The sequence below is a fragment of the Mustela nivalis genome, assembly GCF_964662115.1.
Source record: "Mustela nivalis genome assembly, chromosome: 16".
Taxonomy (NCBI): Eukaryota; Metazoa; Chordata; class Mammalia; order Carnivora; family Mustelidae; genus Mustela; species Mustela nivalis.
In genome coordinates this window covers 64,853,926-64,881,733 of record NC_139035.1, presented here as the reverse complement: position 1 = coordinate 64,881,733, position 27,808 = coordinate 64,853,926, and the positions used below count along the sequence as shown (strand labels likewise).

Genomic DNA, 27,808 nt, shown 5'->3' with positions numbered 1-27,808 from the left:
TGAAGACAGGGGAGACCCTCATGCAATGCCAGGCATACATGTACATTGAGACAGCTACCACGGAAAACAGTACATTGGGCCCTCAAATTAAAAACTGAACTGCCCTGTGAATAAGATGTGTTATATACACTTGATGGAATGTAATTAAACCTTGAGAAATGGAATTCTTACACTGAAACTAATGTAACTTGTGTGTCAACTGTACCTCAATTAAAAATTTTAAAAATGAAATTCCGATAAACACTGCCCTGGGTATCTTGAAAACACAACCCTCCATGAAAGGAGTTAGGTGTGAAAGCTCAGCAGCACTGTGATCCCATGTATATAAAGTAGCCAGAATAGGCATATTCACAAAGAAATTACACTGGAGTTGTCTGGGGCTCAGAAGAGAGCAAAGTGGAAGAGCTCGTGTTTACTGGGGACAGAGTTCATTTGGGATGATGAAAAAGTCCTAGAAAGGGGCAGTGGTCACGGTTGCACAACACTAAATGTTTTTAATGCCACTAACTGGTACACATAAAAAATGGTTAAAATGGCAAGCTTATGTCTATTTACAATTAAAAAAAAACTAAAAAAAAAGAAAAACAACTACCCTATGATTCAGCAATTCTGAGCATTGATCTGAAGACAATGAAAACACTAATCTGGAAAAAGACTCGCATTCCTAAGTTTGCCAGAGCATCTTCACTGCAGCCACGCTATAGCGATGACCAGTGTCCGTTAGAGGATGGGCGGTCAAAGATGTGGTCTGTATACACCGTGGAATCTTCCTCCGCCATAAAGAATGAGATCCTGCTATTTGCAACAACATGAATGGACCTTGAGGGAATTATTCTATGTGAAATAAGTCAGTTGAAAAAAAGAAAAAGAAAAGCCACCCTACGGTTCCACTCACACGTGGAATCTCAAAAACAAACCAGCAAAACTCAGATAACTGTCAATACAAGGATGGTTGCTGGGGCACAAAGCAGATGATGCAGGGGACGGTGAGAGATACAAACGTCCAGTTTGAAGTCATGCAGACGTGACCTGCAGCACGGGGACCACGCTAACACTGCAGGGCACGGCTGAATATTGTTTAGACTAAATCTTGAAAGTTGACTTTCTATAGGAATAGAAGGGACCTGGATTTATTAGGGTGACCACTTTCCAAAGAATACCCAACTTTTGTAGCAACATGGATCGGACTGGAAGAGATTATGCTGAGTGAAATAAGTCAAGCAGAGAGAGTCAGTTATCATACGGTTTCACTTATGTGTGGAGCATAACAAATATCATGGAGGACAAGGGGAGATGGAGAGAAGGGAGTTGGGGGAAATTGGAAGGGGAGGTGAACCATGAGAGACTATGGACTCTGAAAAACAATCTGTGGGTTTTGAAGGGGTGGGGGGTGGGAGGTTGGGGGATCCAATGTGCCCAAATACTGACTCATTATGTCATACACCAGGAATCAAGGTTATAGGACAAATACACTTCAAAGTTTTAATGTTAAAAATTTTAATGAAAAAGGAGACCCCAAAAGGGTCCATTTGGCTACATCTGCACTAGACTAATGCCCTCCGGTAGCTGCAGAGATGTCTCCTGTCAGTGGGGCCTCTCGGGCATGGTCTCCCGCATCACACAAGCTTGGACAGAAGGGGTTCCTAAAGAGGAAGGGAGGAGGGAGGGGGGGAATGGGGGAGGGAGGGGAGGAGGACATACGACTTTACAGCGCCCTCAGCTGCCCAGATCTGAGCTCCTTCCAGACTAACAGTGGTTTAAACTTACAGATCTTCTTTCTGTCTCTTATGCCAAAAAGTAGATGGTCCAGCAAGAACTGGTCTAACAATTCCTCCCTAACACGTTGGCTGTAACCTCACAGGTCAACAATGGCTTCTGCAGCTCTAACCATCATGTTCGTGCTCAAGGTAGGGAGAAGGGGAAACAGCACCAGAAAGCTCTATCGCATTTTTCAGAAAAGCAAGTTTCCCTAGAAACACACCACCCCAGCCAGGCAGAAGTCCGTTACATCTCCTTGGGTCCCAACTGGGCTAGGCAACACCTACATGAAAACGATGCTGGAATAGCAGTTGTTCGGTGGCGAGCCAAGCTGTGGCAATGCCGAGTGTCCCAAAGCAGCACTCAGGGCTCTGCTGACTGGCTGCCTGGGTTTCAAGAGACTGCTGTGGTAGCCATCACAGGGAGAACCCAGTGGCCCCATGTCTGGCCACCAGCTACGCTGCAACTCAAGAGCCTTAGCCCCGGTGGCATCGTGGCTTCCAAGTCCTTGCCACTTTCAGCATGGCCTCCTGATCCCTCGGCCTCCCTCCTGTGGAGACAGAGGCAGGCTGGGTTAACAGCCTGCTGTGGGACTTGTTCCTAGAGGCACAGTCCAGACCCCGCCCCTGCAGTACTCCCCCACTTCAACAACACTTCCCCCTTACATAGGTTTTTGGTTTCTGCTTCCTGCAACGGGGCCCTAAATGACACACGAGCCCACTACTCTCACCACAGGCAGCGAGGCGGCACGCTAGCTCTGTGGGGCCTCAGCCAGGCCTGGCCTGGCCAGATGAACTGAAGAACCCACTCCTCCCAGTTACCCCAATCTTCTCCGAGAACACACAGCTTCTGTAGGCCCAGCTTTCACCACAGTCCTCTGAGTCTAAGTGTCCACACGGTGGCTGTTTCCCACCCCCTCACCGCCACCCCCCGACAAATGATACTTCAATTCACATCCTTCGATTTTGGGGTTGCTCTATTTTTCTTTCTCTTACAAAATGACTTCAGGACTAACACTCTGGGGCATGGATCCAACAGAGTATTCAGCCTCTAATTTATAATGAGTTTTGGAAGCTCTTTCTCTATAAAAGACAATTTACTGGGACTTAACAGATTTCTTCTTTCAGTTAACTTTGAATAGAAACTGTAGAGAAAGACAGATGCATGAAGATTCTTGGCTGCAAGTGTGCACTGACTCACAGCAGGACACAAAGACCGACCTGAACTCAAAGCAGCCGGGACACAAACTCCCCAAGGTAAGGGAGTTTGTGTTTACTGCTGTTTGGCACCAAGAACAGAGTCACAAATACGGGGCACTCAGTGAGCGCTGAATTGCTGAATGTGTCCTGACAGCTCAGAAGGGACTCCCCATCCAGCCTCTGACATCCGTCACCAGGCAAAGTCACCGGAAATGCCATCCTAGCCGTGTCCCCGCACTGTCCTTCCTCCACTCAGGCAGGGTACCTGCTTCACTCTGGATACAGAATATCAGGGTGTAAAAGAAGCAAAGTTTGTGGTTTTTCCCAGGGCCCACAGGGGACTTTTGCATCTACTGCTTCCCAGACTTCATCTCTGATCGCAGGGAACAAAGCTCAAATCTCGCAGCTAAGCTGCGTGGGATTGCTTTCCTATCCCAAGAGGCAGATCAAGGAATGGATTACCCAGGCCATTTTCCAGACTGCCAGCTCTCAATGGCACTTCTATAGCTCTAAAGTGTGATGAGATGGGAAGAACTATAATACTTAAGAAACCAGATATGAAGAAATATTCTGGAAGTCAATTGAGGAGTCTGCGTGTGCCTGCCTGCGTGTGCGTGCTGTGTGGGAGGGCAAGGCTGCCAAGGAATATGCTTAAGTAATAATAGATACTCTCTAAATAGCTGTGTTAGTTACCAGTTGAACACACAAACATTTATTATCTCACATAATTTCTGAAGTCAAGAATCCAAGAGCAGCTCCGCTGGCTTGTTCTGGTCCAGGGTCTCTCCTGGAGGTTTCCAACAAGAGGCCACCCAGAACTGCAGCATCTGGAGGCCTGGTTGGCCCTGGAAGATCCAATTCCAAGATGCTCCCTCACACAGCTGTTAGCAGACACCTACATTCCTTGCTGGCTCTTGACAGAAGGCTTCAGTTCCTCAGTAGCTCCTGGAGGTCCTCACAATGTCAGAGTCACAAGCAGGTGAGAACAAGCATGAAGCTACAGTGTGCTTCTGTGACCCCATCCCTGAAGCCACATCCTCAAACTTCTGCTTTCCCTATTCATCTGAAGCCATTCTTGTCCACACTCAAAGGAAGGGGAGTAAGACCCACCCACTGAAGGGAGGTATTTAATGAAGAATTTATGGACATTTTAGAACAACTGCCATCCAAGGTAGGCAGAGCTTATTTGATACAGGGTGCCTCCTAAATTCAGCATGCAATTTTAGGGTCAGGGGTGAAATGCTCAGAGGACTGGAAGAAGTTTGCCCTCCTCTCAGCAAATGTGCCTCAATTTTCCCCTATACAAACATATGACAACTCCTTGTAGAATACTCCCCAGCTTGTGAAAGAAACCATTCAAAACTGAGAAGGAAAGGCAACTGCACAAATCTACCCCCTCTGACAATCCTGCCTCACATAAGGGGAGAGAAAGAGAGATATATCTTTCTAAAGTCACAGCCCACAAGGTGGAACAGAAGTTTAAACATAGGGTTACAAAACTGTCCTCTCCAAAAAGTAACAACCACCTCAGAGACCCCGCATAGCCATAGATTACAAGTAAGAGAGCTGAAGGCATGCCTGTTTAACAAGGAGTTACTAGAGAAATCCAAAGAAAATGGACAAAAATGAGGACACTAGAGGAAATGGGCAGCTACAGCTACCACAGTCAACACAGCCTAACGTTAGCTAGATAAATACATCTGGAACCACACACTGAAGGTCTATTTACTTCAGTTCCTATTACCTAATACATCATGCCCAGTTTACAAGAAAAAAAAAGTACATGGCATGATAAAAAAGGAAATATGTCTGAAGAAACACTGTAAACCTCAGAACCGGACTGATATGGCAGAGATCTTGCATTATCAGATGGGGAATCTGAAATAACTCATACACTATTAGTTCTAACGAAAAAATGGACAACATGTGAGAACAAGCAGGTAACACAAGCCAAGATATGGAAACAATTTTTTTTAAAAAGGTAAAGGTTAAAAATGACTTTAACAGAAATGAAGACTGCCTTTGATAGACTCATCAGTAGACTGGACATGATCCAGTCTGGCAAGCTTGTTCAGCCATCACAGAAACTTCCAAAACTGAAATTAAAAAAAGGAAAAGAATACCCAAGAACTATAGAATAATTACAAAGGGCATAATACACATATAAAGGGGATACTAGAAGGAAAGAAGTAAAAAGAAAAATATTTGAATTGTGACAGTTTTCTAAAATTTATGACTGATAACAAACATCCACAAGATGCAGGAGAATACTGAACAAAATGAATATCAAAAAATCTAAACCTAGGCATAATATATTAAGTTGCAGAATATCAAGGGCCAAGAGAAAAATCTTCAAAGAAGCCAAAGAGGAGAGAAATTCCTTTTCTCTAGAGAAACAAGGATAAGACTTACATTGGACTTGACTTCAGACCACTGCAAAAGCCTGCATTAGTAGATTTAAAGTGTTGCAGGGAAAAATCTTCACCAACCTAGAATTCTTTACCCAGTGAAATTATCCTACAAAAATGAAGGAGAAAAGATTTTTTCAAGAAGGCAAAAGCAGAATTTGTTATCAGACCTATCGTGCAAAAAGTGTTAAATTTCTTCAGCAAGGAAAATGACAGAGGTCAGAAACTCCTATCTACATGAAGAGAGGAGAGAAAATAAATGTAGAATAAAATATTTTTCTGGCTTTTTAACAGAAAACTTTCTTCAATATAATAGTAACCATGCACTGAGTGACCACAGCTTATGAATAAGCAAAATGAATGACAGCAATGTTAGAAGAAACTTGAGGAAGGAATGAAGAATATGGTTATAAAAGTACCAGCACTGTCCATGAAGCAGTATAGCATTATTTAAAAGTGGACTTAAGGGCCCTGGTGGCTCAGTTGGTTAAACATCTGATTTTGGCTTATGTCATGATCTCAGGGTCCTGGAACAAAGTCCCACATCAGACTACCTGCTCAGCAGGGAGTCTGCTTCTCCCTTTCCTTCTCCCCTGCCCTCCCTCTGCTCACATTCTCTCTCAAAAATCTTAAAAAGGAAGTAGACTTAATGATTTGTAAAGAGATACTACATGCTGTAGGATAACCACTAAAAAAATAATAAAAACTTTTTATGAGAAGTACAACTGATATTCTAAGAGAACAGAAACATCATCACATAAAATGCTCAATAAAAACCAATGAGGGATGGTTACAAGAGGGAAGGTGTAGAGGGATGGGTGAACTAAGGGTATTAAGAGTACACTTACAAGACAATAAACACCAGGTGTTGTATGGAAGTGCTGAATCACTAAATTGTACACTTGAAACTAATATCACACTGTATGTTAACAGGTATATAAATAATAAAGCTTAAAGTGGACAAAAAGGGAAAAAATTAAAAAGAATACAATCAATAAAAAATGGCTACCCATATGGTAGACATTAACCCAGCTAGATTGATAACCATTTTAAATGTGAATGGTCTAAATATACCAATTAAAGAGACAATCAGAGTGAATTTATTTAAAAAAAAAATCATGGGGCACCTGGGTGGCTCAGTGGGTTAAAGCCTCTGCCTGTGGCTCAGGTCATGATCTCAGGGTCCTGAGATCGAGCCTCGCATTGGGTTCTCTGCTCAGCAGGGAGCCTGCTTCCTCCTCTCTCTCTCTCTCTCTGCCTGCCTCTCTGCCTACTTTGATCTCTGTCAAAAAAATAAATAAAATATTTTTTAAAAAATAAAAATAAAAAATAAAATTAAAAAAAAAAACATGATCAACCATAAGTTGTGTACCAGAAACCAACCATATATATATAGGTTAAAAGTAAAGGGATGAGGGAAGGAGAAAATGGCAGAAGTGTAGGGGACCAAAATATCACCAGGTCCCAGGAGTTCAGCTAGATAGTTATCAAACCATTCTGAACACCTACAGACTCAACAGGAGATCAAAGAGGAGAGCAACAATTCTAGGAATATAAAAGTGACCACTTTCTGGAAGATAGGATATGCGGAGAAATGAATCCAAATTGACAGGAAGATAGACCGCAGTGGGAGGGGTCAGTTCCTGGCAAGTGAGAGCAATAGAGCACAAAATTGGAACTTTTAGAAGTCTGCTCCACTAAGGGACATCGCTCCAGAAGCTAAGCAGGAGGTGGACCCTTCACAGGGACAGTGTGGTCTCAGGACCTGTGGGGACACAAAACAACCAGGGTTGTCTGAGTGTGGCAGAGCTCCCAAGTATGGGAGCAGGGAAGCCAGGTACAGAGACAGAGCTGAAAAGGGGCTCTCAGCTCAGGGTTACCTTAAACCATGATCCAAGGCAGTTGTACCACTACTCTTTGAGCAGGGACCCCGCAAGTGGCAGATCCAGGAGACTCACCTTCCTCCTCTGGGGGAGAAGCATGGGAGCCCGCTGCAGGAATCTGCTGGGTTTGGAGACTCCAAACTGGCCCAAGTACCAGAGATAGAAAATGCTTGGTCACAGGCCAGGTAAGCTCAGAGTGCAGCTGGAGACTAGGGAGATGGGCAGGATTGACTGTTTTTCTCTGAGGGCACACTGAGGAGTGTAACCCTGAGCTCTCAGCTCCTACAGACTGGAGATTGGAAGGCCACCATCTTTATTCCCGTCCTCCAAAGTGGTATGGAAAGCATTAATGGAACAAAAGCTCCAAGAGTGAACCCGAGCAGATTACTTAGCCCGGCCCCCAAGCAAGGGCAGTGCATTTCTGCCTTGGTCAAAGACATTTCAGAATAACTGCAACAGGCCCGTCCCCCAGATGATCAGCAAGAACATCCATCCAAGACCAAGTTCATTAATTAATGAGAACTGCAGAACTCCAGAGCTAGGGGAAAGCAACACACAGAATTCATGGTTTTCCCCCATGATCCTTTAATTCCTCAAAGTTAAATTTTTTTAATTTTATTTTTTATTCTATTTAATTTTCCTCTTTCTTATTTTAATGTTTTTAACTATTTTATCTTATCAATACTTTTTAAAAATTTTTTTTTAATTTTAATTGTTACAGTCATATTTAATCCCTTCATTGTATTTAACCTTATTTTTTGTATACATATAATTTTTTTTCTATTAAAATGCTGGGATACAATCTCTTCTAATAGATCAAAATATACCCGAAATCTAGTGCATGGCTTTGTTCTAGTTTCCAGCCAGATCACATTCTTTCCTCTTTTTTTTTTCTTTTTTCCAACCAACTTCTTATCAATTCTTTTTTTAGAATCTTTTTTAATTTTTATCCTTACAGTCACATTCCATCTCTTCATTGTGTTTACCCTTATTTGTGTGTGTATATATATATATATATATATATAAGCTTTTATTTCTTTAAAATTTTGGGAGATAGTTTTTTCTAACAAACCAAAATACACTCAAAATAAACTGTGTGGCTCTGTTATATATATATATATATATATATATATATATATATTCTTTCTTTCCCTCATTCATCTCCCCCAGTTTCAGGTCTCTTCTGATTTGATTAGTTTATATTTTTCTGGGGTCGTATTTTGTTCTCTCATTCATCTGTTCTTATCTGGATAAAATGACAAGATGGAAAAACTCACCACAAAAAAAAGAACAAGAGGCAGTACCTAAGGCTAGGGACCTAATCAATATGGACATTAGTAATATGTCCAAACTAGACTTCATAATGATGATTATCAAGGTGTTAGCTGGGCTCAAAGAAAGCATGGAAGTTATTAGAAAATCCTTTCTGGAGAAACAAAATCCCTTTCTGGAAAATAAAAGAATACTAAAATCTAACTAAGTTGAAAGTTGCACTAAGGTGCAATCAAAAACAGAGGCTATTACTGCTAGGATAAATGAAGCAGAAGAGAGAATTAGTGATATAGAAGACCAAATGATGGAGAATAAAGAAGCTGAGCAAAAGAGAGACAAACAACTACTGGACCACTAGGGGAAAATTTGAGAGATAAGTGATAACCATAAGATAAAACAATATTAGAATAATTGGGATCCAGATTCCAGAAGAAGAAAGGGGGGGTGAGAGGTATACTGGAGCAAATTATAGCAGAGAACTTCCCTAATTTAGTGAAGGGAAAGCAAGCATCAAAATCCAAGAGGTACAGAGAACCCCCCTCAAAATCAATAAAAATAGGTCAACATCCTGTCATCTAATAGTAAAATTTACAAGGCTCAGTGACAAAGAGAAAATCCTGAAAACAGCTCAGCAAAAGAGGTCTGTAACATACAACAGTAGAAATATTAGATTGGCAGCAGATCTATCCACAGAGACCTGGCAGGCCAGAAAGGACTAGCATGATATATTCAGAGCACTAAATGAGAAAAATATGCAGCCAAGAATACAATATCCAGCTAGGTTATCATTGAAAATAGAAGGAGAGATAAAAAGCTTTCAGGACAAACAAAAATTAAAAGAATGTGAAAACACCAAACCAGCCCTAAAGGAAATCTCTAAGCAAAGAGAGAGCCTAAAAGTAACAGACCAGAAAGGAACAGAGATAATACACAGTAACAGTCACCTTACAGGCAATACAATGGCACTAAATTCATATCTTTCAATACTTACCCTGAATGCAAATGGGCTAAACACCCCCAATCAAAAGACACTGGGTATCAGAATGGATAAAAAACAAGAGCCATCAATATGCTGTGTACGAGAAACTCATTTTCAACCCAAAGACATCTCCAGATTTAAAGTGAGGGGGTGGAAAACAATTTACTATGCTAATGGACATCAAAAGAAAGCTGGGGTGGCAATCCTTATATCAGATAAGTAAGATTTTAAGCCAAAGACTATAATAGATGAGGAAGGACACAACAGCATATTTAAGGGTCTGTCCAACAAGAAGATCTAACAATTTTAAATATCTATGCCCCTAACATGGAAGAAGACAATTATACAAATCAATTAATAACAAAATCAAGGAAACACATCAACAACAATACAATAATAGTAGGGGACTTTAAGAGCCCCCCTACTAAGCAAAAGATCAACAAGGAAATAAAGGTTTGGAATGACAGATGGACCATATGGACATCACAGATATATTTAGGACATTATATCTCAATACAACAGAATACACATTCTTCTCTAGCGCACATGGAACATTTTCCAAAATAGATCACATCCTGGGTCACAAATCAGGTCTCAACTGGTACTGAAAGATTGGGATCATTCCCTGTGTATTATCAGACCACAATTCTCTGAAGCTAAACTCAATCACAAGAGGAAAGTTGGAAAGAACTCAAATACATGGAGACCAAAATAATAGCCAATAGTATCCAACAGTACATTAAAAAAATTATTCACCATGACCAAGCAGGATTTATTCCTGGGCTGCATGGTTGCTTCAACATCCACAAATCAATGTGATACAATACATTAATAAAAGGAGGGACAAGAACCAAATGATACTCTCAGTAGATGCTGAAAAAGCATTTGACAAAGGACAGCATCCTCTCTTGAGCGAAACTCTTCACAGTGTAGGCATAGAGGGTCAAACCTCAATATCATCAAAGCCATCTATGAAAAACCCACAGTAAATATCATTCTCTATGGGAAAAACTGAGCTTTTCCCCTGAGGTCAGGAGCATGGCAGGCGTGTCCACTATCACCACTGCTATTCAACATAATACTAGAAGTCCTAGTCTCAGCCATAAGACAATAAAAAGAAATAAAAGGCATCTGAATCATCAAAGAAGAAGTAAAACTCTCACTCTTTGCAGATGACATGATACTGTAAGTGGAAAACCCAAAAAAATCCACTCCAAAATTGCTAGAACACATACAGGAATTTAGTAAAGGGTCAGGATATAAAATCAATGTTCAGAAATCGGTTGCATTTCTATATACCAACAGCAAGACAGAAGAAAGAGAAATTAAGGAGTCAATCCCATTTACAATTGCACCCAAAACCATAAGATACCTAGGAATAAACCTAACCAAAGATGCAAAGAATCTATACTCTGAAAATTATAAAGTACTCATGAAAAAAACAGAGGAAGACACAAAGAAATGGAAAAATGTTCCATACTCAGGGATTAGAAGAATAAATATTGTGAAAATATTTATGCTACCTAAAGCAATCTACACACTTAATCCCTAACAAAATCCCATCAATTTTTTTCAAAGAAATGGAACAAATAATCCTAAAATTTATATGGAACCAGGAAAGACCCTGAATAGCCAGAGGAATGTTGAAAAAGAAAGCCAAAGTTGGTGACATCACAATTCCAGACTTGAAGTTCTATTACAAAGCTGTCATCATCAAGACAGTATGGTACTGGCACAAAACAGACACAGAGATCAATGGAATAGAATAGAAAGCCCATAAATAGACCCTCAACTCTATGGTCAACTAATCTTCGACAAGGCAGGAAAGAATGTCCAATGGAAAAAAGACAGTCTCTTCAACAACTGGTTTTGGGAAAATAGGACGACTACATGCAGAAGAATGAAACCGGACCATTTCCTTGCACCACACACAAAAATAGACTCAAAATGGTTGAAAGACCCCAGTGTGAAATAAGAATCCATCAAAATCCTTGAGGAGAACACGGGAAGCAATGTCTTCACCTGCAGCCACAGCAAAGTCTTCCTAGAGACATCACCAAAGGCAAGGGAAGCAAGGGCAAAAATGAACTATTGAGATTTCATCAAGAGCAAAAGCTTTTGCACAGCAAAGGAAACAGTCAACAAAACCAAAAGACAACTGACAGAATGGGAGAAGATATTCACAAATGACATATCAGATAAAGGGCTAGTATCCAAAATATATAAAGAACTTGTCAAACTCAATACCCAAAGAATAATCCAATCGAGAAATGGGCAGAGGATATAAACAGATATTTCTGCAAAGAAGACATCCAGATGGCCAACAGACACATGAAAAAGTGCTCCACATCACTCGGCATCAGGGAAATACAAATCAAAACCACAGTGAGATACCACCTCACACCAGTCAGAATGGCTAAAATTAACAAGTCAGGAAATGACAGATGCTGGCGAGGATGCGGAGAAAGGGGAACCCTCCTACAGTGTTGGTGGGAATGCAAGCTGGTGCAGCCACTCTGGAAAACAGTATGAAAGTTGCTCAAAAAGTTGAAAATGGAGCTACCCTATGACACAGCAATCGCACTACTGGGTATTTACCCTAAAGAAACAAATGTAGTGATCCGAAGGGGCACATGCACCCAAATGTTTACAGCAACAATGTCCACAATAGCCACACTATGGAAAGAACCTAGCTGTCCATCAACATACGAAATCTTGCCATTGGCAACAACATAGATGGAACTAGAGGTTATTAAGCTGAGCAAAATAAGTCAATCAGAGAAAGACAATTATCATATGATCTCCCTGATATGGGGAATTTGAGAGACAGGGAAGGGGATCATGGGGGATAGGGAGGGAGAAAATAAAATAAGATGTGATACGGAGGGAAACAAACCATAAGAGACTTTTAATTTCACAAAACAAACTGAGGGTTGCTGGGGGGTTGGGGGGAGAGACAAGGTGGTTGGGTTATGGACATTGGGGAGAGTATGTGCTATGGTGAATGCTGTGAAATGTGTAAGCCTGATGATTCACAGACCTGTACCCCTGGGGCAAATAATACATTATATGTTAATAAAAGAAAAAACAAAGGGATGGAGAAAGATATACCAGGTTAATAAACAAAAGAAAACTAGAATACCTTCATTAACTTGAGATATGAAGACGTCAAAGCAAGGAAAATTAACTAGGATGAAGAGAATCATTACATAATGATAAAGGGGCAGATTCTCCAAGAAGACAGAACAACCCTCAATGTGTATATGCCTAAACAACAGAGCATCAAAATAAATGAGGCAAAACCTGTTAGAACTGAAGGGATAAAAGACAAATCCAGTACTACCTCCCCTCCATCAGTAACTCAGCAGGCTGAAAATCAGTTAAGGACATAGTTGAACTGAACATCACCATCAAACAACTGGATCTAACAGATGTTTACAGATGACTTCATCCAAGAGCAGAATATACAGTCTTTTCAAACTCACATGGAACATCCACCAAGACAGAATACATGTTGGGCCATAAAACACAAAATTAAAATAATACATACTGGGCCATAAAAAAACAAATTTAAAATAGAAGTCATACAAGTATGCTCTTAGACCACAACAGAATTAAAATAGAAATCAGTAAGATAGCTGAAAAATCCACAAATATATACTTCTTCTAAAAAAGTATAGTCTAAGAGCTCTCAAAGGGAATTTTTTAAAAGATGAAAATTCAACTCACCAAATTTGTAGGACAGAGTAAAAGCAGTACTTCAGGGGAAATTTGTAGCATTGAATGAATATATTAGAAAAGATGATCCAGAACCTGTAATCCAAACTTCCACTGTAAGAAACTAGAGTAAGAAAACTAAATAGAACCAAAGTTATAGCAAAATTAATAAAACTGGAAGCAATGAAATAGAGAAAGCCTGTGAAACCCATAACCTGGTTCTTTGAAAAGACCAATAAAATTGATAAACTCCTATCTAAGCTAGCAAAGTCAAAAGTCACTGATAGAAGTCGAAGAGGTAATGTCACTACTGATTTCATGAACACTAAGAAGATAAAAAGGAAAATCAAACAACTCTGTGTCACCAATAGTTACTTAGAAGAAATAGACAAATTCTTTGAAAATCTCCATCTTCCAAAACTGACACAAGAAGAAATAGATCTAAATAGGCCTATATCTTTTTTGGTTCCAGTTCAAGAAGATGGCAAGGTAGGAAGACTGAATTCACAATTCACAGGAGATACCAAATTGCTCCTTTTAATAAGTCAATTCCTCCTAAAGATCTGAGGGCTGACTGAACAACTCCTGAACTGAAGACAAAAGGATAAGAGAAGAGCAAGAGAGGAAGACATGGTCAGAAGGTGAACCTACACCCCAACACTGAGAATGGCAGAGGGAAGGACAATACTGAGGGCAGAGGGGGAAAGCTATGTTTTAAAAGAAAAGCTAGCATATAAGAGATAATTCTAGAACTCTGCCAAGCAGTGAAGGAGCTGCAGGAACATGGTCCATGTCTGAGGGACTGGAGAACAGCACTCCTACTGGGTGGGTCCAGCTCTTTCTGTGAGTTTGCATTTCAGTGGACCCAGGATCCACAGACCCACACCAGCCCTAGATGTAGTCAAACATGGGGGGAAAGGACACTGAAAAGTGGTAAGGAATGACAGGAACATGCTGTCTGACCTCCACCTCAAATGAGGTGAGAATCTGGCTACCACAACCAGCAGGTCAGACTGGCACAGCGAGCTTGCCACCCCAGCATGCCCAAGGCTTACAAGTCCACACCACCAGGGTGCTGGGGACCAGAGAACAAGCTGCAGTTTGGTGGGGTTTTAATTTTACTATTTTAATTTTTGTGGGGTTTTTTTACTTTAAGATTTCTCCCCCCCCCCCTTTTTTTTTCTTTATTCTTCCCGTAAAAAGTCAAAGTTTAAAAGAGTAGCGTATACAGCCACAGCTTCAGCCACCAGCAAAAGTCACCATGCACATAGTCTGCAGAAGGGTCACCATGCACAAGACCACTCCCTTCAACTTCAGAAGTAGCCACTTTGCCTCACCCATAGAAACAAACACAGACAGTCAAAATGAGAGAAAATAAGGCTTCAAAGAACAAGAAAAAAAGTCAGTGAAAAAATCTAAATGAAACAGAGATAAGTAATATACCTGATAAAGAGTTTAAAGTGATGATTATAACGATAATCACTGGACTAGAGAAGAGTGGGGGAACTCCATGAGACCTTCAATAAAGAGAGAATATTAAAAAGAACCAATCAGAGCTGAAGAACACGATAACAAGTGAGCACACCAGTGGGAACCATCAGTAACCAAGAGAATGCAAAAGGTTGTGTCTGTGATCTGGAAGACATGTAACAGGAAACACAAGCTGGACAGCAAAAAGGAAAGAATTTTAAAAATGATTAATAGATCTCTTGGACAACATCAAGCAAACAAACATTTGCACTGTGGGGGCCCCAGAAGAAGAGAAAGTAGAAAACTTATTTGAAGAGATAACTGAAAATTTCCCTAACCTCAGTTGGTAAGCACAAATCCAAGTCCAAGAAGCACTGAGTTCTGAAGAAGAGAAGCCCACGGAGGCCCACACTGTGTCACTAATTAAAATGTGAAAGGTTAAAGATGAAGAGAATCCTAAAATTGTCAGGAGAAACCAAGAGTTACCTCCAAGGAAAAAACCTAGAAGATTATCAGCTGATTTTTCAGCAGAAACGTTGCAGACCAGAAGAGAGTGGGATGATACAAAATGCTAAGAGGGGAAAAAAAAGAAAAAAAAAAAACCTACAACCAAGAATACTCAACCCAGCAACATTCCTGTTCAGATTTGAAGGAGAGATAAAGAGTTTCCCAAACAAAGAAGATTATCACCACTAAACCAGCCTTACAAGAAACATGAAAGGGACTTCTTTAAATGGAAAAGAAATGGCTGTTAGACAAAATACAAATAAAAATGTATGATATGACAATGTCTCTATAAAATGTGGAAAAGGGAGTAAAAAGGGAAGGGAAAGGGGAAAGATCTGTTTTCCTTATAATGTGTTTGAAAGTAAATGACAATCAGATAAAATCGACTGTTATTTACCAAGAATGTTAAATATGGACCTCATGGTAACCACAAACCCAAAAGCCAAGATACACAAAAATAAAGAGAAATCCAAACAAAACATTACAGATACTTACCACAAAGACAGACAAAAGAAGGAATTAGTAAAACAACCAGAAAACAAAATTTTTGAAATGACAATCAGTACATACCTATCAATTACTTTCAATGTAAATAGCTGAAATGCCCCAAAAGACAGAGTGGCAGAAAGACCCATCTATATGCTGCCTACAAGAGACTCCTCTCCAACCTGAAGATGAACAGACCGAAAGTGAAGGGATAGAAAAGCATTCACCATGCAAATGGAAGTAGGAAAAAAGCTAGGGTAGCAATGCTTTTATAAACCAAATGGACTTTAAAACAGACTGTAACATGAGACAAAGAAGGGCATTACATAACAATAAAGAAATCGATCCAACAAGAGGATATTACCATTGTACATATCCACACACCCAATACTGGAGCAAATACAGAAAGCAAAGAAAGAAACTGATGGTAATACATTAATAGTGGGGCACTTAAACCCTCCACTTACATCAACGGATTGATCACCCAGCCAGAAAATCAATAAGGAAACAATGTCCCTAAATGACCTATTGACCGACAGACATAATAGCGGACATTCCACCCAAAAGCAGAATACACATTCTTTAAGAGCGCATGGAACATTTTTCAGAATACATCACGTATTGGGCCATAAAATAAGCCTCAATAAATTTAAGCATTTGGTAAGATTCAACATCCATTCATAACAAAAACTCTTAGCAAAATGGGGTTAGAAGGAATATACCTCAACATAGAGGTCATATATGAAAAGGCCACAGCTATCATCATCCTCAATGGTGAAAAACAGCTTCCCAAAGTCAGGATCAAGACAAGAATGTCTAGTCTCACCACTTTCATTCAACCTAGTACAAGTTCTAACCATAGCAATCAGACAATAAGAAAGAGGAGGCATCCACATTGCTATTAAAAAAAAAAAAGAGAGAGATAAACTGTCACTATTTGCAGATGACATAATACTACACATAGAAACCCTGATGATCTCCACCAAAAAACTAAAAACTACAAGAATAAATGAATTCAGTAAAATGGCAGAAAGCAAAATTAACATTAAGAATACTATTTCTATACACTAACAACAAAGTTGAACAGAAATTAAACATTTAAAATTGTGCCAAAAAGTATAAAACACCTAAGGATAAATTTATACAAAGAGGTAAAAGACCTTTACCCTGAGAACTATAAAAAACTAATTAAAGAGACTGAAGATAACACGACCGGAAAGATAGTCCATGCTCACGGATTGGAAGAACATTGCCAAAATGTCCTTGTTACCCCAAGCAATCTACAGATTCAGTGTAATTCCTATCAAAATACCAACAGCATTTTTTGCAAAACTAGAATTTGTATGGAACCACAGAACACCTGAGTAGCCAAAGCACTCTTGAAAAATAAAGCTGGAGGTCTCACAATTCCAGATTTCAAGATGTAATACAAAGCTGTGATGCTACAAACTCGATGGAATTGACACAAAAACACACAGATCAAGAGAACAGGATAGAGACCCCAGAAATGAGCCCACCTTTACAAGATCAATTGATCCAGGACAAAGGAGACAAGAATATACAACAGAGAAAAAAAATTTTTTTAAAGTGCTAGGAAAACTGGACAGTTACATGTAAAAGAATAAAACTGGACTACTTCTAACACTATACACAAAAATAAATTCCAGCTGGATTAAAGATGTAAATGTGAGACTGGAAACCACAAAAATCCTAGAAGAGAACACAGGGAGTAATTTCTTTGACCTCAGGCATAGCAACCTTTTTCTAGATAGGTCTCCTAAAGCAAGGGAAACAAAAGCAAAAATAAACTATTGGAATTACATCAAAATAAAGAGGTTTTTGACAGCATGGGAAACAACAAAAGACAACCTACTGAACGGAAGTACAGATTTGCAAATGAGGTACCCAATAAGAGGTTAGTATCCAAAATATATAAAGAACTGACAACACCAAAAATCCTGATTAAATAATGGGCAGGGGACCTGAAAATTTTTTTCAAGGACCTACAGATGGCCAACAGACACATGAAAAGATGCTCAACATCACTCATCAGGGAAATGCAAATCCAAACCACAATGAGACATCACCTCATGCCTGCCAGAATGGCTACAGTCAAGAGAAGAGACAGCAAGTATTGGCAAGGATGTCGAGAAAAAGGAACTCCCATGCACCATTGGTAGGAATGTGAATTGGAGCAGCCATGGTGGGGCGGGGAAAGGCAGTATGGAGGTTCCTTAAAAAATTAAAAATAGGGGCGCCTGGTGGCTCAATGCATTAAGCCTCTGCCTTCGGCTCAGATCATGATCTCAGGGTCCTGGGATCGAGCCCTGCATTGGGTTCTCTGCTCAGCAGAAAGCCTGCTTCCCCCCCTCTCTCTTCCTGACTCTCTGCCTACTTGTGATCTCCATCTGTCAAATAAATAAATAAAATCTTTAAAAAAAATTAAAAATAGAAATGCTATATGATCCAGTAATCCCCCTATTGGGTATGTAGCCAGGGAAAACAGAAACACTAACTCATAAAGATATATGCAGCCTGATGTTTGCTGAAGCTTTATAACAGCTGAGACATGGGAGCAACCTGAGTGTCCATCAACACACATGGAAAAGGAAAATGTGGCATAAATACACGGTGGGATACGACACAGCCATAAAAAAATGGGAAATCAAGCCATCCGAGACAACATGGCTGGACTGAGAGGGTATTTTTTTTTTTTTTTGAACTGAGAGGGTACTATGCAAAGTGAAGGAAGTCAGACTAAGAGGAATACCATATGATTCCACTCATGAACAAAAAGCCAAATCAAAATTATAAATACAGAACTAACAGTTGCTAGAGGGGAGGGGCCGCGGGGTTGGGCAAGATGGGTGAAGAGGAGAGGGAAACGGGCCAACAGCTATGAAACAAGTCACAGGAATAAGTAGTACAGCAGGAGGAACACAGTCACTGATGCTGTCACGGCAATGTAACGGGGCAGATGGAAGCTACGCTTGTGAACACAGTGTAATGTATAAACTTGTCAGATCACTTAGTCGTATACCTGAAACGAACACTGGGTCAACTATACTCAAAAAAAGTGTACCACATGAGGATTTGAGAAGTTAAAAGGAAGCCTAAACCTTTTAAATTAATAATTAGCAGCCATCTGGGGAAGAAAGCACCAGGCCTAGAAGGTTTCATTGGTGAGTTATATAAAACATGTAAGGAAGAAATAATGCTGGTTATCTAACAAGCTCTTCCAGAGAACAGAAAAGGCAACATTCCCTAACTCCTTCTTTGGGGATGGCATTATCCAAATACCAAAATCATAAAGATATTACAAGAAAGGAAAACTTCAAAACATTCTCTCTCAAACACAGATTCAAAAAAAAATCCTCAAAATTTCAGCAAATCAAATCAACAGTACATTAAAAGGATTACCATGAAACTAGGTAAGCTAAGTTTACTTCATATAGTAGAAGGTAACATTTAATGAAACTTTCCTAAACATTAATCATAAGAAATTCTTGAAAGTACAGAAAATTCAGTATTGCTCTAAAGATCACAGGGTCCTGGCAGAAACAGCTGTCTGGCCATCCACCAACAACTGGTGCCCCCTTTCCAGAGGATGCCATGGTTACTGGGAAGCAGCTGCCCAGACCACAGCTCAGTTTCCCAGCCTCCATGCTTCTATGTGTGGCCACAAGAACTCCTCCTAATGGAGTGGAACAGGTACCACTTCCAAACTGTTGAAGTGAAGAAGGTAAGGTTTTGTCATTGTCTTTCTTCCATGTCCCCCAAAGGCAGAAAACGAAGCACAGGACTTTGAAACCCTACGGACGACAGAGCAGTAACACAGAAGGTCTTCAAACGGAGACTTGGAGGACAGGTTCTTGCCAAGCAAGACCAGGCACTTGTATTTTACATGAGCTAAAAGTCAATGTCCACAAGAGTGTGCCAGGAAATTCTGTAGGTAAGCCTGTTACGGGACCGTGCGATCCTCATCTAACAGTTTTTAGATCTTCTCTGCTTCTTGAAAAGCAAAACTCAAAAGATGGTAAGACCAGAGGGTCTTCCTTGCACAAGGTAGGTGGGCCAAACAAATATGTTTCCTGGAGTTCAGAAACCTATTGATTCTTTAGCAACTTTTTAGATTTAAAGATACATTCAATGGGCATGTAGGGAACCACGTGGCAAATGTAAAAGACCACTGAGAAAAATAAATGGTGTAATCATTGGAAAACACTGCTCTTCCTCCCTTCCTCAGTCTCCCCAATCTCTCACTGCTCTTCTGCCGTTCCCAGGAGACTTTCTTTGGGCAAGTCATGGTGGTAGGGTCCCAAGGAAACTTCGGCTTCTAAAATTGCCTGAAATCTCTAGCATACAGAATTTTAGGAGTAAAGCATCTCAACTTACAGGCCACTGTCTCAGAGAGATGGCCCCTTACCATCCACTGGCTACTTGGTTTGCCAAAGCATTAACCTGAAACCACCCTCCCGGACTCTCACCCAGATTTTTACAGAGAAGATAGAATGCAAAAAAGCAAAAAGGGAGGAGTCCTGGCATGCTCGAGAAACAGGCAGCACTCAAGTAAAGACTCCAAGAGATACTTTATTGAGGAAGGAAGCCCGTGAGTTGTAACACAGCCTCCTGATTTGTGTCCTTGATTGATCTTCACCAGCCAGTTCTGTCAGGCACCTCTCCTTCCCTCCTCTAAAACCCATCAAAAATATTCCTATACCAACAAGAATAAAATCCAAAGTGCTGGGAGGTGCAGGTAAAAGACGGATGGTGTTTAAGGGTACAAACTTGTCATGAGTTGTAAATAAGCCACAGAGATCAAATGCACAGCGTACTGAATGTCAACTACACTGAGCTATAATTACATCATGTAATATGGCTACATTACCCCAGCCACACGACGGTATATTAATGCATCAGTAACACACCCCACGTCTTACCTTCACACAGTCTTCAAGGTCAAACATAGTCACTAATTTTATTTTTTTTAATCCCAAGTCCTTCCCATGGTTTCAGCTATTCTGTAATTTCTCTCTCATCTTCATGTTCCTGAACACAGCAACCAACTTCCTATACTCTCCAACTGTCTACAATACCTTCTTTTCCTGGTCCAAAAGCAGACTTTTATCCATCTTTCTTAACCCAATTCAAGTACTGCCTCCTGTACCAAGCTAACCTTCAGCCAACCCTCCACCTCCAGTGAGAGTCAGATGCCTTCACTCACAGTCTTTGCAGGACTCCATAACGCACCCTCCAATGCTCTTAGGCTATCACGTAAGGGAGAGCAACTAGATGGTCCTTTCTGAGGACTGGCAGTGACTTAGGTCTGCCTCCCTTGTGCCAAACCCAGAGTCTGACACTCAGAATGAACAGCATTTGGTGAAACTATGGAAAAATAAGCAAAACTCAAAGTGTAAGCAAAAGCAATGTGAACAGCTCAGCAAAACCACGCATGTGAATATGTACCTATTCAACCCGTCAAAACTATCCAAGAATCATTTTAAGCCCTTTGGTCGATCTTCAGAGACGTACCACAAACTGAACCATTCATTGAGCAGAATCTATGGGAACTTGACCAAAACAAACTTGGTTTAAAAAAAAAAAAAAACAAACCAGCAGGAGACTGCTATTTGCAGTCTGCACCATCTCTACCCCGCCATGCTCGGTGCGAGCTGTGGCACGTGGATGCGGCAGGTGGGGAACAAGCCCGAATCCATCCCTTCAGCTTCATGGCATAGAACATCTGTTCTGGAGGAGGCCAGTGCCCACTCCCTCGTCCACAATGCCTGCTCTGTGGCATTGGTGGGCCAGCCAGCGAAGAGCCAGCAAGGCCCACCCCCAGCCCATTCCACAGATGTTCTTCCAGGAAAGAAGGATAAATTCTGACCTATCACTGCCTCAGCACTGTGCTCTGCTGATCCAAAGGGAACCACTAAAATCTAGCCTTAAAAATGGAAGCTATCTGAGCAGACACACTAGAGGTTTCACACTCCAGGGAAGGGTCAGGGGTGATCTCACGTATTAGTTCATCCAGGTCACTACACTAGCCAACAGGTAAGAACAAGAAGTTCTGAAAAGAGAGGTCAGTACCCCGAGTTGTTACATAGGTTTTCTTTTCTTTTCTTTTTAATGTTATATTAGTCATCATACAGTCCATCATTGGTTTTTGATGCAGTATTCCATGATTCATTGTTTGCATATAACACCCAGTGTTCCACGCAATATGTGCCATGCTTAATACCCATTACTGGGCTCACTCGTTCCCCCACCCTTTCCCCTCTAAAACCCTCAGTCTGTTTCTTAGAGTCCACAGTCTGTCATGGTTCACCTCCCGCTCTGGTTTTACACCCCCTTCATTTTTCCTTCCTTCTCCTAATGTCCTCCATGCTATTCCTTATGTTCCACAAATAAGTGAAACCATATGATAATTAACTTTCTCTGCTTGACTTATTTCACTCAGCATCATCTCCTCCAGTCCCATCCAGGCTGGTGCAAAAGTTGGGTATTCATCTTTTCTGATGGCTGAGTAATATTCTATTGTGTATATGGACCACGTCTTCTTTATCCATTCGTCTGTTAAAGGGCATCTCAGCCCTTCCATGGTTTGATGATTATGGACATTGCTCCTATGAACATTGGGGTGCATAGGGCCCTTCTTTTCACTACATCTGTATCTTTGGAGTAAATACCCAGTAGTACAATTGCTGGGTCACAGGGTAGCTCTATTTTAATTTTTTTTAATATTTCAACAGAAAGTTGTAAGGCATGCAAAAAAATGTGTGACACAAACAGGAATAGAAAATGCAGAGACTACTGCAAAGGGTCTCAGATGTTGGACTTAGACAGACTTCACAGCAGCTGTTACTAAAATGCTACAAGAACCAAAGAAACCATGTTTCAAGAATCACAAAGAGTAACCATGGATCTACAGATTAAAAATTGCAACAAGCTACAAGTTTCTAGAGTTGAACAGTTCAGTGACAAATGACAGTTACTGCAGGGGCCCAGTGAGAGATCTGAGCCAGCAAAACACATTGAAAACCACAGTACAGAGCAACAGAAATTACACAGTCTTCATTTCTATTCATTTTGCTATTTTTTTTAAGAGCCTCTAAGAAATGTGGCACACCATTAAGTAGACCAACATACACATAATGGAGTCAGAGGAGGATACCTGAATATTTCCCATATTTGATAAAAAGAACAATCTGCAGTCAAGAAGCTCACCACACTCTCAGATAAACAAGGATATTCATGCTTCGATACATCACTGCCCAAATGCCAAAGCCTGAAAGCAGCAAGAGAAAAAGGACTCACACATGAGAGAATCCCAATGAGATTAACTAGTTCCCTAAAGGTAATTAGATAGGACCTATAAAAGATAGCACAATTGCATATTCTCTTCTCTATATTCAAAGAGAAACCACATAGAACCAAGCTAAGACTTCCACTTCCAGGAAGATGAAGCACAAGGACTTTCTGTATTCTCCAAGCAGTGTGAAAAAGCCTGGATGTTGTATATGGAATATACTGAAAGGCAGAGGGGGAAGAAAGACCAGCCAGAGACCACAGAGCTTGAGGAAGGGGACAAGAGTGAGTCCGTTCAGGTTTCTTTCTGCCTCCTATATCCCAGACTGGACAATAGAAAAGTCGATGGGTGCAGACAAGAAGTCCCCATGGAAAGTTTGTTCCCTCTAGACAGAAGACCAGGAAGGGGGTGTCCTAACAAGACAGAACACTCTGGAACAACAACTACTCCATTCCTACAGAATACCACAGGAAAAAATGGCCTCCTCAGATGCATCTCTGCTGGCAAAGGCCAGGCAGAGGGCCTGGGTTTCTACCTTCACCTGTAATGAGACACCCAACACCCACTGGAATGGTGTCAAAGTTTAAATTCCTGCTTCTGCATTCCATCGTGCCTGCTAGGCAGTAACAACTGCCCTGCCAGCAGCCTCCGGGGCAACCTGGTGTGGAGCTGGTTCTTTTGCTTCATACAGTGCTGATAAAGTGATTTCACCCCTCCCTACAAGGGTGGTGTCCAAGGAGGCCAAACAGAAGGTCTGCATTTCCACCACATTCGGCAGGAACAAGGCCACCCCCTATAGGGCCCACTGGAAGGCACTGAAGAGGTGTCCCTACATCTCCCCACAAGGTGATGGCAGTCACATCTACTCTGAGCCCGAGCTCTCACTGACCCCCAGCATTAACAAGAACCCCGTCTGTCCACAGAGGCTGCCCAGAGGACCTGGACTCCCAGCCACACCTGGCCGTGAACAAGTGGGGACTCCCTTCCTGCAGAGCAGTCTCAGAGGAGACCCACTGAAACATCTTTTAAATAAGATCCAGAGTCCTACAATGTAATACTCAAAATACCCAAGTTCCAATCAAGAATTCATCATACCAAGACATAGGAAGACCTCAAACTGAATGGGGGGGCGGGGAGACTCCATCGATTGTAACCCAACACGACACATTAGAATTATCAGACAGAAATTTTAAAGGAGTGGTGTGCCTGGGTGGCTCAGTTCCTTAGGCTCAGGTCATGATCCCAGGATCGTAGGATCCAGCCCCACATCAAGCTCCCACCTCAGTGGGAAGTCTGCTTCTCCGTATCCCTCTGCCCAACCCCCCCAACTCGTGCTCCTGCCCTACCCACCCAATAATTTTTTTTTTTTAATTTAAAGGAGCTACTGTAAAAGTATTTACATGAACATGCTTGAAACAAGTCTCAGCACCAAAGTCCCAGAGGAAGGGCAAAGAGGAAGACCCAAACAAATTCAGAATTAAATAACAGAAAGACTGAATGGATAAGCTCAACAGAACAGAATGAACCGTAGAGGAAGAATCAGTGAATTCGAACACAAAGTCTCTGATCTGAACTGAGGGACGAGCTGCTCAAGAACAGTGGGTAGAGTCTGAGGAACAAGACTATAATAAAAGACCTACTATCTGGGTCAGAGTGCCACGGAAGGAGAGAGGGTCAGGACACAGGGCAAAGTTTCCCAAGTTTGTCAGAAGACATAAACCTACAGACTCAATCTGAGTAAACCCCCAGCAGAATAAACCAGAAAATATCTGCACTGAGACCCATCATAGACTTTTTGAAAACAAAAGGAAAAGAAAAATATTTGAAAGCAGACAGAAATAGTAAAAACAGTTGGAGTGACAGTGGAGTTCTCACCAGACACTAAAGGACAGGAAGGAGGGGCATGAGATTTTTCAGGAGCTGAAAGAAATGAGCTGTCACGCCAGACTTCTGCATCTAATGAAAGGAGTATTCAGGAAGAAAAGAGACCTTGAGACATATTCAGAGAAAGGAGAACTAAGGACTGTCACCAGCAGACCTGCCCTAAAAGAATAACTGAAAAAAGTCATTCAAGGGGGACCTGGGTGGTTTAGTTGGTTAAACATCTGCTTTTGGCTCAGGTCATGATCCCCAGGTCCTGGATGGAGCCCCAAGTCCTGCTCTCTGCTCAGTGGAGAGTCTGCTTCTCCCTGTCTCTCTGACCCTCCTCTGTGCTTGACCCTCCCCTGCCTCAAAAAAAAAAAAAAAAAAACTCCTCTAAATTGAAAGGAAATAAAGAATCCTTATAACATTAGCAAGAAAGAATGACCACGGTAGCCAAAAATTATATAACGCGCATGTATGGACATCCGTTCTCCAGTTTTCCAAATTATGTTAGACAGTTGAAGCAAAACTTATAATCCTATCTAATAGAACTCTTCCTGTAGGCAGAGGAGACAGTCAAGCATTTATTATGAATGGGAAGATAGGGGATCTCCCCCACAGGTGCATGAGTCTCTACAAGGGACAAGACAACAGAACCACACACACCCAGGACCTATTTCAAGTTCCTGACTTGGAGATCACACTATGATTACAGAAGATGTAACCACTGGGGAAAACTGGGTGAAGGGTCCACCAGACTTCCCACACTATCTACAACGTGCCTGTCTTTACCAGGACACCACAACTAAGGGCTTTTCTCTCACACACACACGAACACACAACAAAAAGACTCACCCTCAGACCAATGTCTCTTGTGAACACAGATGCAAAAACTCACAAAATACTAGCACACAGATTCCAGCACAATATAAAAAGGATTATATGCTACACCCAAGTGGGAATTAGCCCAAGAATGAAAGGGTGATTGAACCAAAAATCAATTACTATGGTATATTCACCCAACAGATTATTCAGCCGTTAAACGGAACAAGAGGAGGGGCACCTGGGTGGCTCAGTGGGTTAAAGCCTCTGCCTTCTGCTCAGGTCATGATCTCGGGGTCCTGGGATCAAGCCCTGCATGGGGCTCTCTGCTCATCAGGAAGGCTGCTTCCCCCTCTCTCTCTCTGCCTGCCTCTCTGCCTACCTGTGATCTCTGTCAAATAAATAAATAAAATCTTTAAAAATAAATAAATAAAAAGGAATGGGAGGTACCTGTGTACCCTCCTATACCATAGACCTCTGCCGCGTCACCACGTGAGCCTTGAAAAAGTAGGAGAAGCTACAGAAAGATCACCCACTGGGCGACTCTGCACACGTAAGGACATCCAGAAGGGCAAACCCAGAGGCGCGCCTCCACAAGGACTGGGGGCCGGCGGCTGGGGCCGCAGGGAATGCGGAACACTGCTAGTATGCCCGGGCTCTGTCTCCAGGGCAGGAGGTACAACACTGATGTACTTAGAGCATGAATGTTCTGGTTAAGTTGTATCTCAAAGTTCTTTAAAAAAAAAAAAAAGAGAAAGAAAGAAATCACAGAAATGCTTTGCAATCTGTTGGTATTGTAATACAGAGGCAACACCTCCCACGAATCTCAAATTCCTGAGCTCGAAACACTGTCAACATCTGAGGAAGCTGGTGAGCATGTACCCCTTGTTTAACAGGGGCAGAGGAGGAGATCTTCGAGAAAGCTCCGAATGCTGTTTGAATGGAGGTATGTTTGGGCCCGAACGGATGGGCTCAGCTAGCTGAAAATTTGTGCATATGGTTCCCCACCCTGTGAGGACAGATAAATGGGGAGAGGCAGGGGGGTAAGTCTGGTTGTGGAACGTAGAGTCCTACAGGTCTGAGGCCCAGTTCCCCCCGAGCCCCGTGCTGTCGCACCCTGTACGAGCACCCAAGCCCCTCCATCTGCTCTCGGGAGCGTGGGCTCCACCGTCAGAGCGCCTGAAATGCCAGGTGTCAGAGCCCCTCTTGGGTGGTCGTGAGGGTTAAAGGTGGACACCTGCAGACAGCTTAGGCCAGTGCAGCACCTAAGGCAGTTGTCCCACCAACCACGACGGAGGAGCGGATGACAGCAGGGTTCACTGGGGTACAGAGCACCTGCAGAAGTATTACAGAAAGTATCAGGAAAAAGCCAAGCAGATGTCTTGTGAAGTTCTATGTGATTTTTAGGAATTAAGTGATGTGATTTTGGACTCTAGTGTTGGTCACATTCTAGACCTCCAAATAGTAGTTCCCTTCCCCCAACCTGACCCACACACAGGCAGACACTTGAGTGGGTGTCTGGTACCATCTAGATCTGGTTTTCTAAGAATGGGTCTGTCTGCCACGCCCACCCTCTGGCCCTTCACGGACACTCCTCTCTTCAGCTACCTTTTCTTTCCCTCAAAGGCTCCGTACCCTTCACCAAGACTGCACCGGACTTGTCACTGGGCTTGCTGGGGAGGAGAACGTTGGCGTGGAGAGGAGGCAGCTTAAACTAAAGGAACCTGATGGAAGAAAAGGAGCCCCCAGCAGTCTGTTCTACTGGGTTCTTCCTCTTTAGGATGGAGAGACTGTGAGGGGCCAGAAGACGTGTGGCTAGATGGTTCTACCAGCTATGGTACCCCAGAAACCACACTCCCAGGCCTTGCTCTCAGGAAGTGCTCACCACCTCACCCAGGCAGAGACCACACGGGGTCAGGCCCCACGTCGGGTGCCTGCAGCGCAGTGTGGGTCTACTTTCCAGCAACCAGGCCTGGCCAAGTCGGAACTGGCCACCCTTTCTCACCCTGCCCAAGTTCAGTTCTCCTCCTCGACGACCCTCAGCTTCCATTCTGGATTCGTCCTCTCTCAGGAACCCCCGCCCCAAGTAGAACCGAGTGGACGATCCTCGGAACGGAACTGCCCTCACTGCCCCT

General features: G+C 42.0%; 1 protein-coding gene across 1 annotated transcript in view; it reads right to left on the bottom strand.

Annotated features, from left to right (window-relative positions):
* The window catches only part of OR10J5 (olfactory receptor family 10 subfamily J member 5), a gene marked incomplete at both ends in the record, with an annotated part of 53,455 nt that overhangs the window by 24,757 nt on the left and 890 nt on the right, over window positions 1-27,808 (bottom strand). Inside the window, 1 exon segment of the mRNA XM_082703063.1 lies at window positions 22,907-22,967. Coding sequence (XP_082559189.1) covers window positions 22,907-22,967 — 61 coding nt within the window.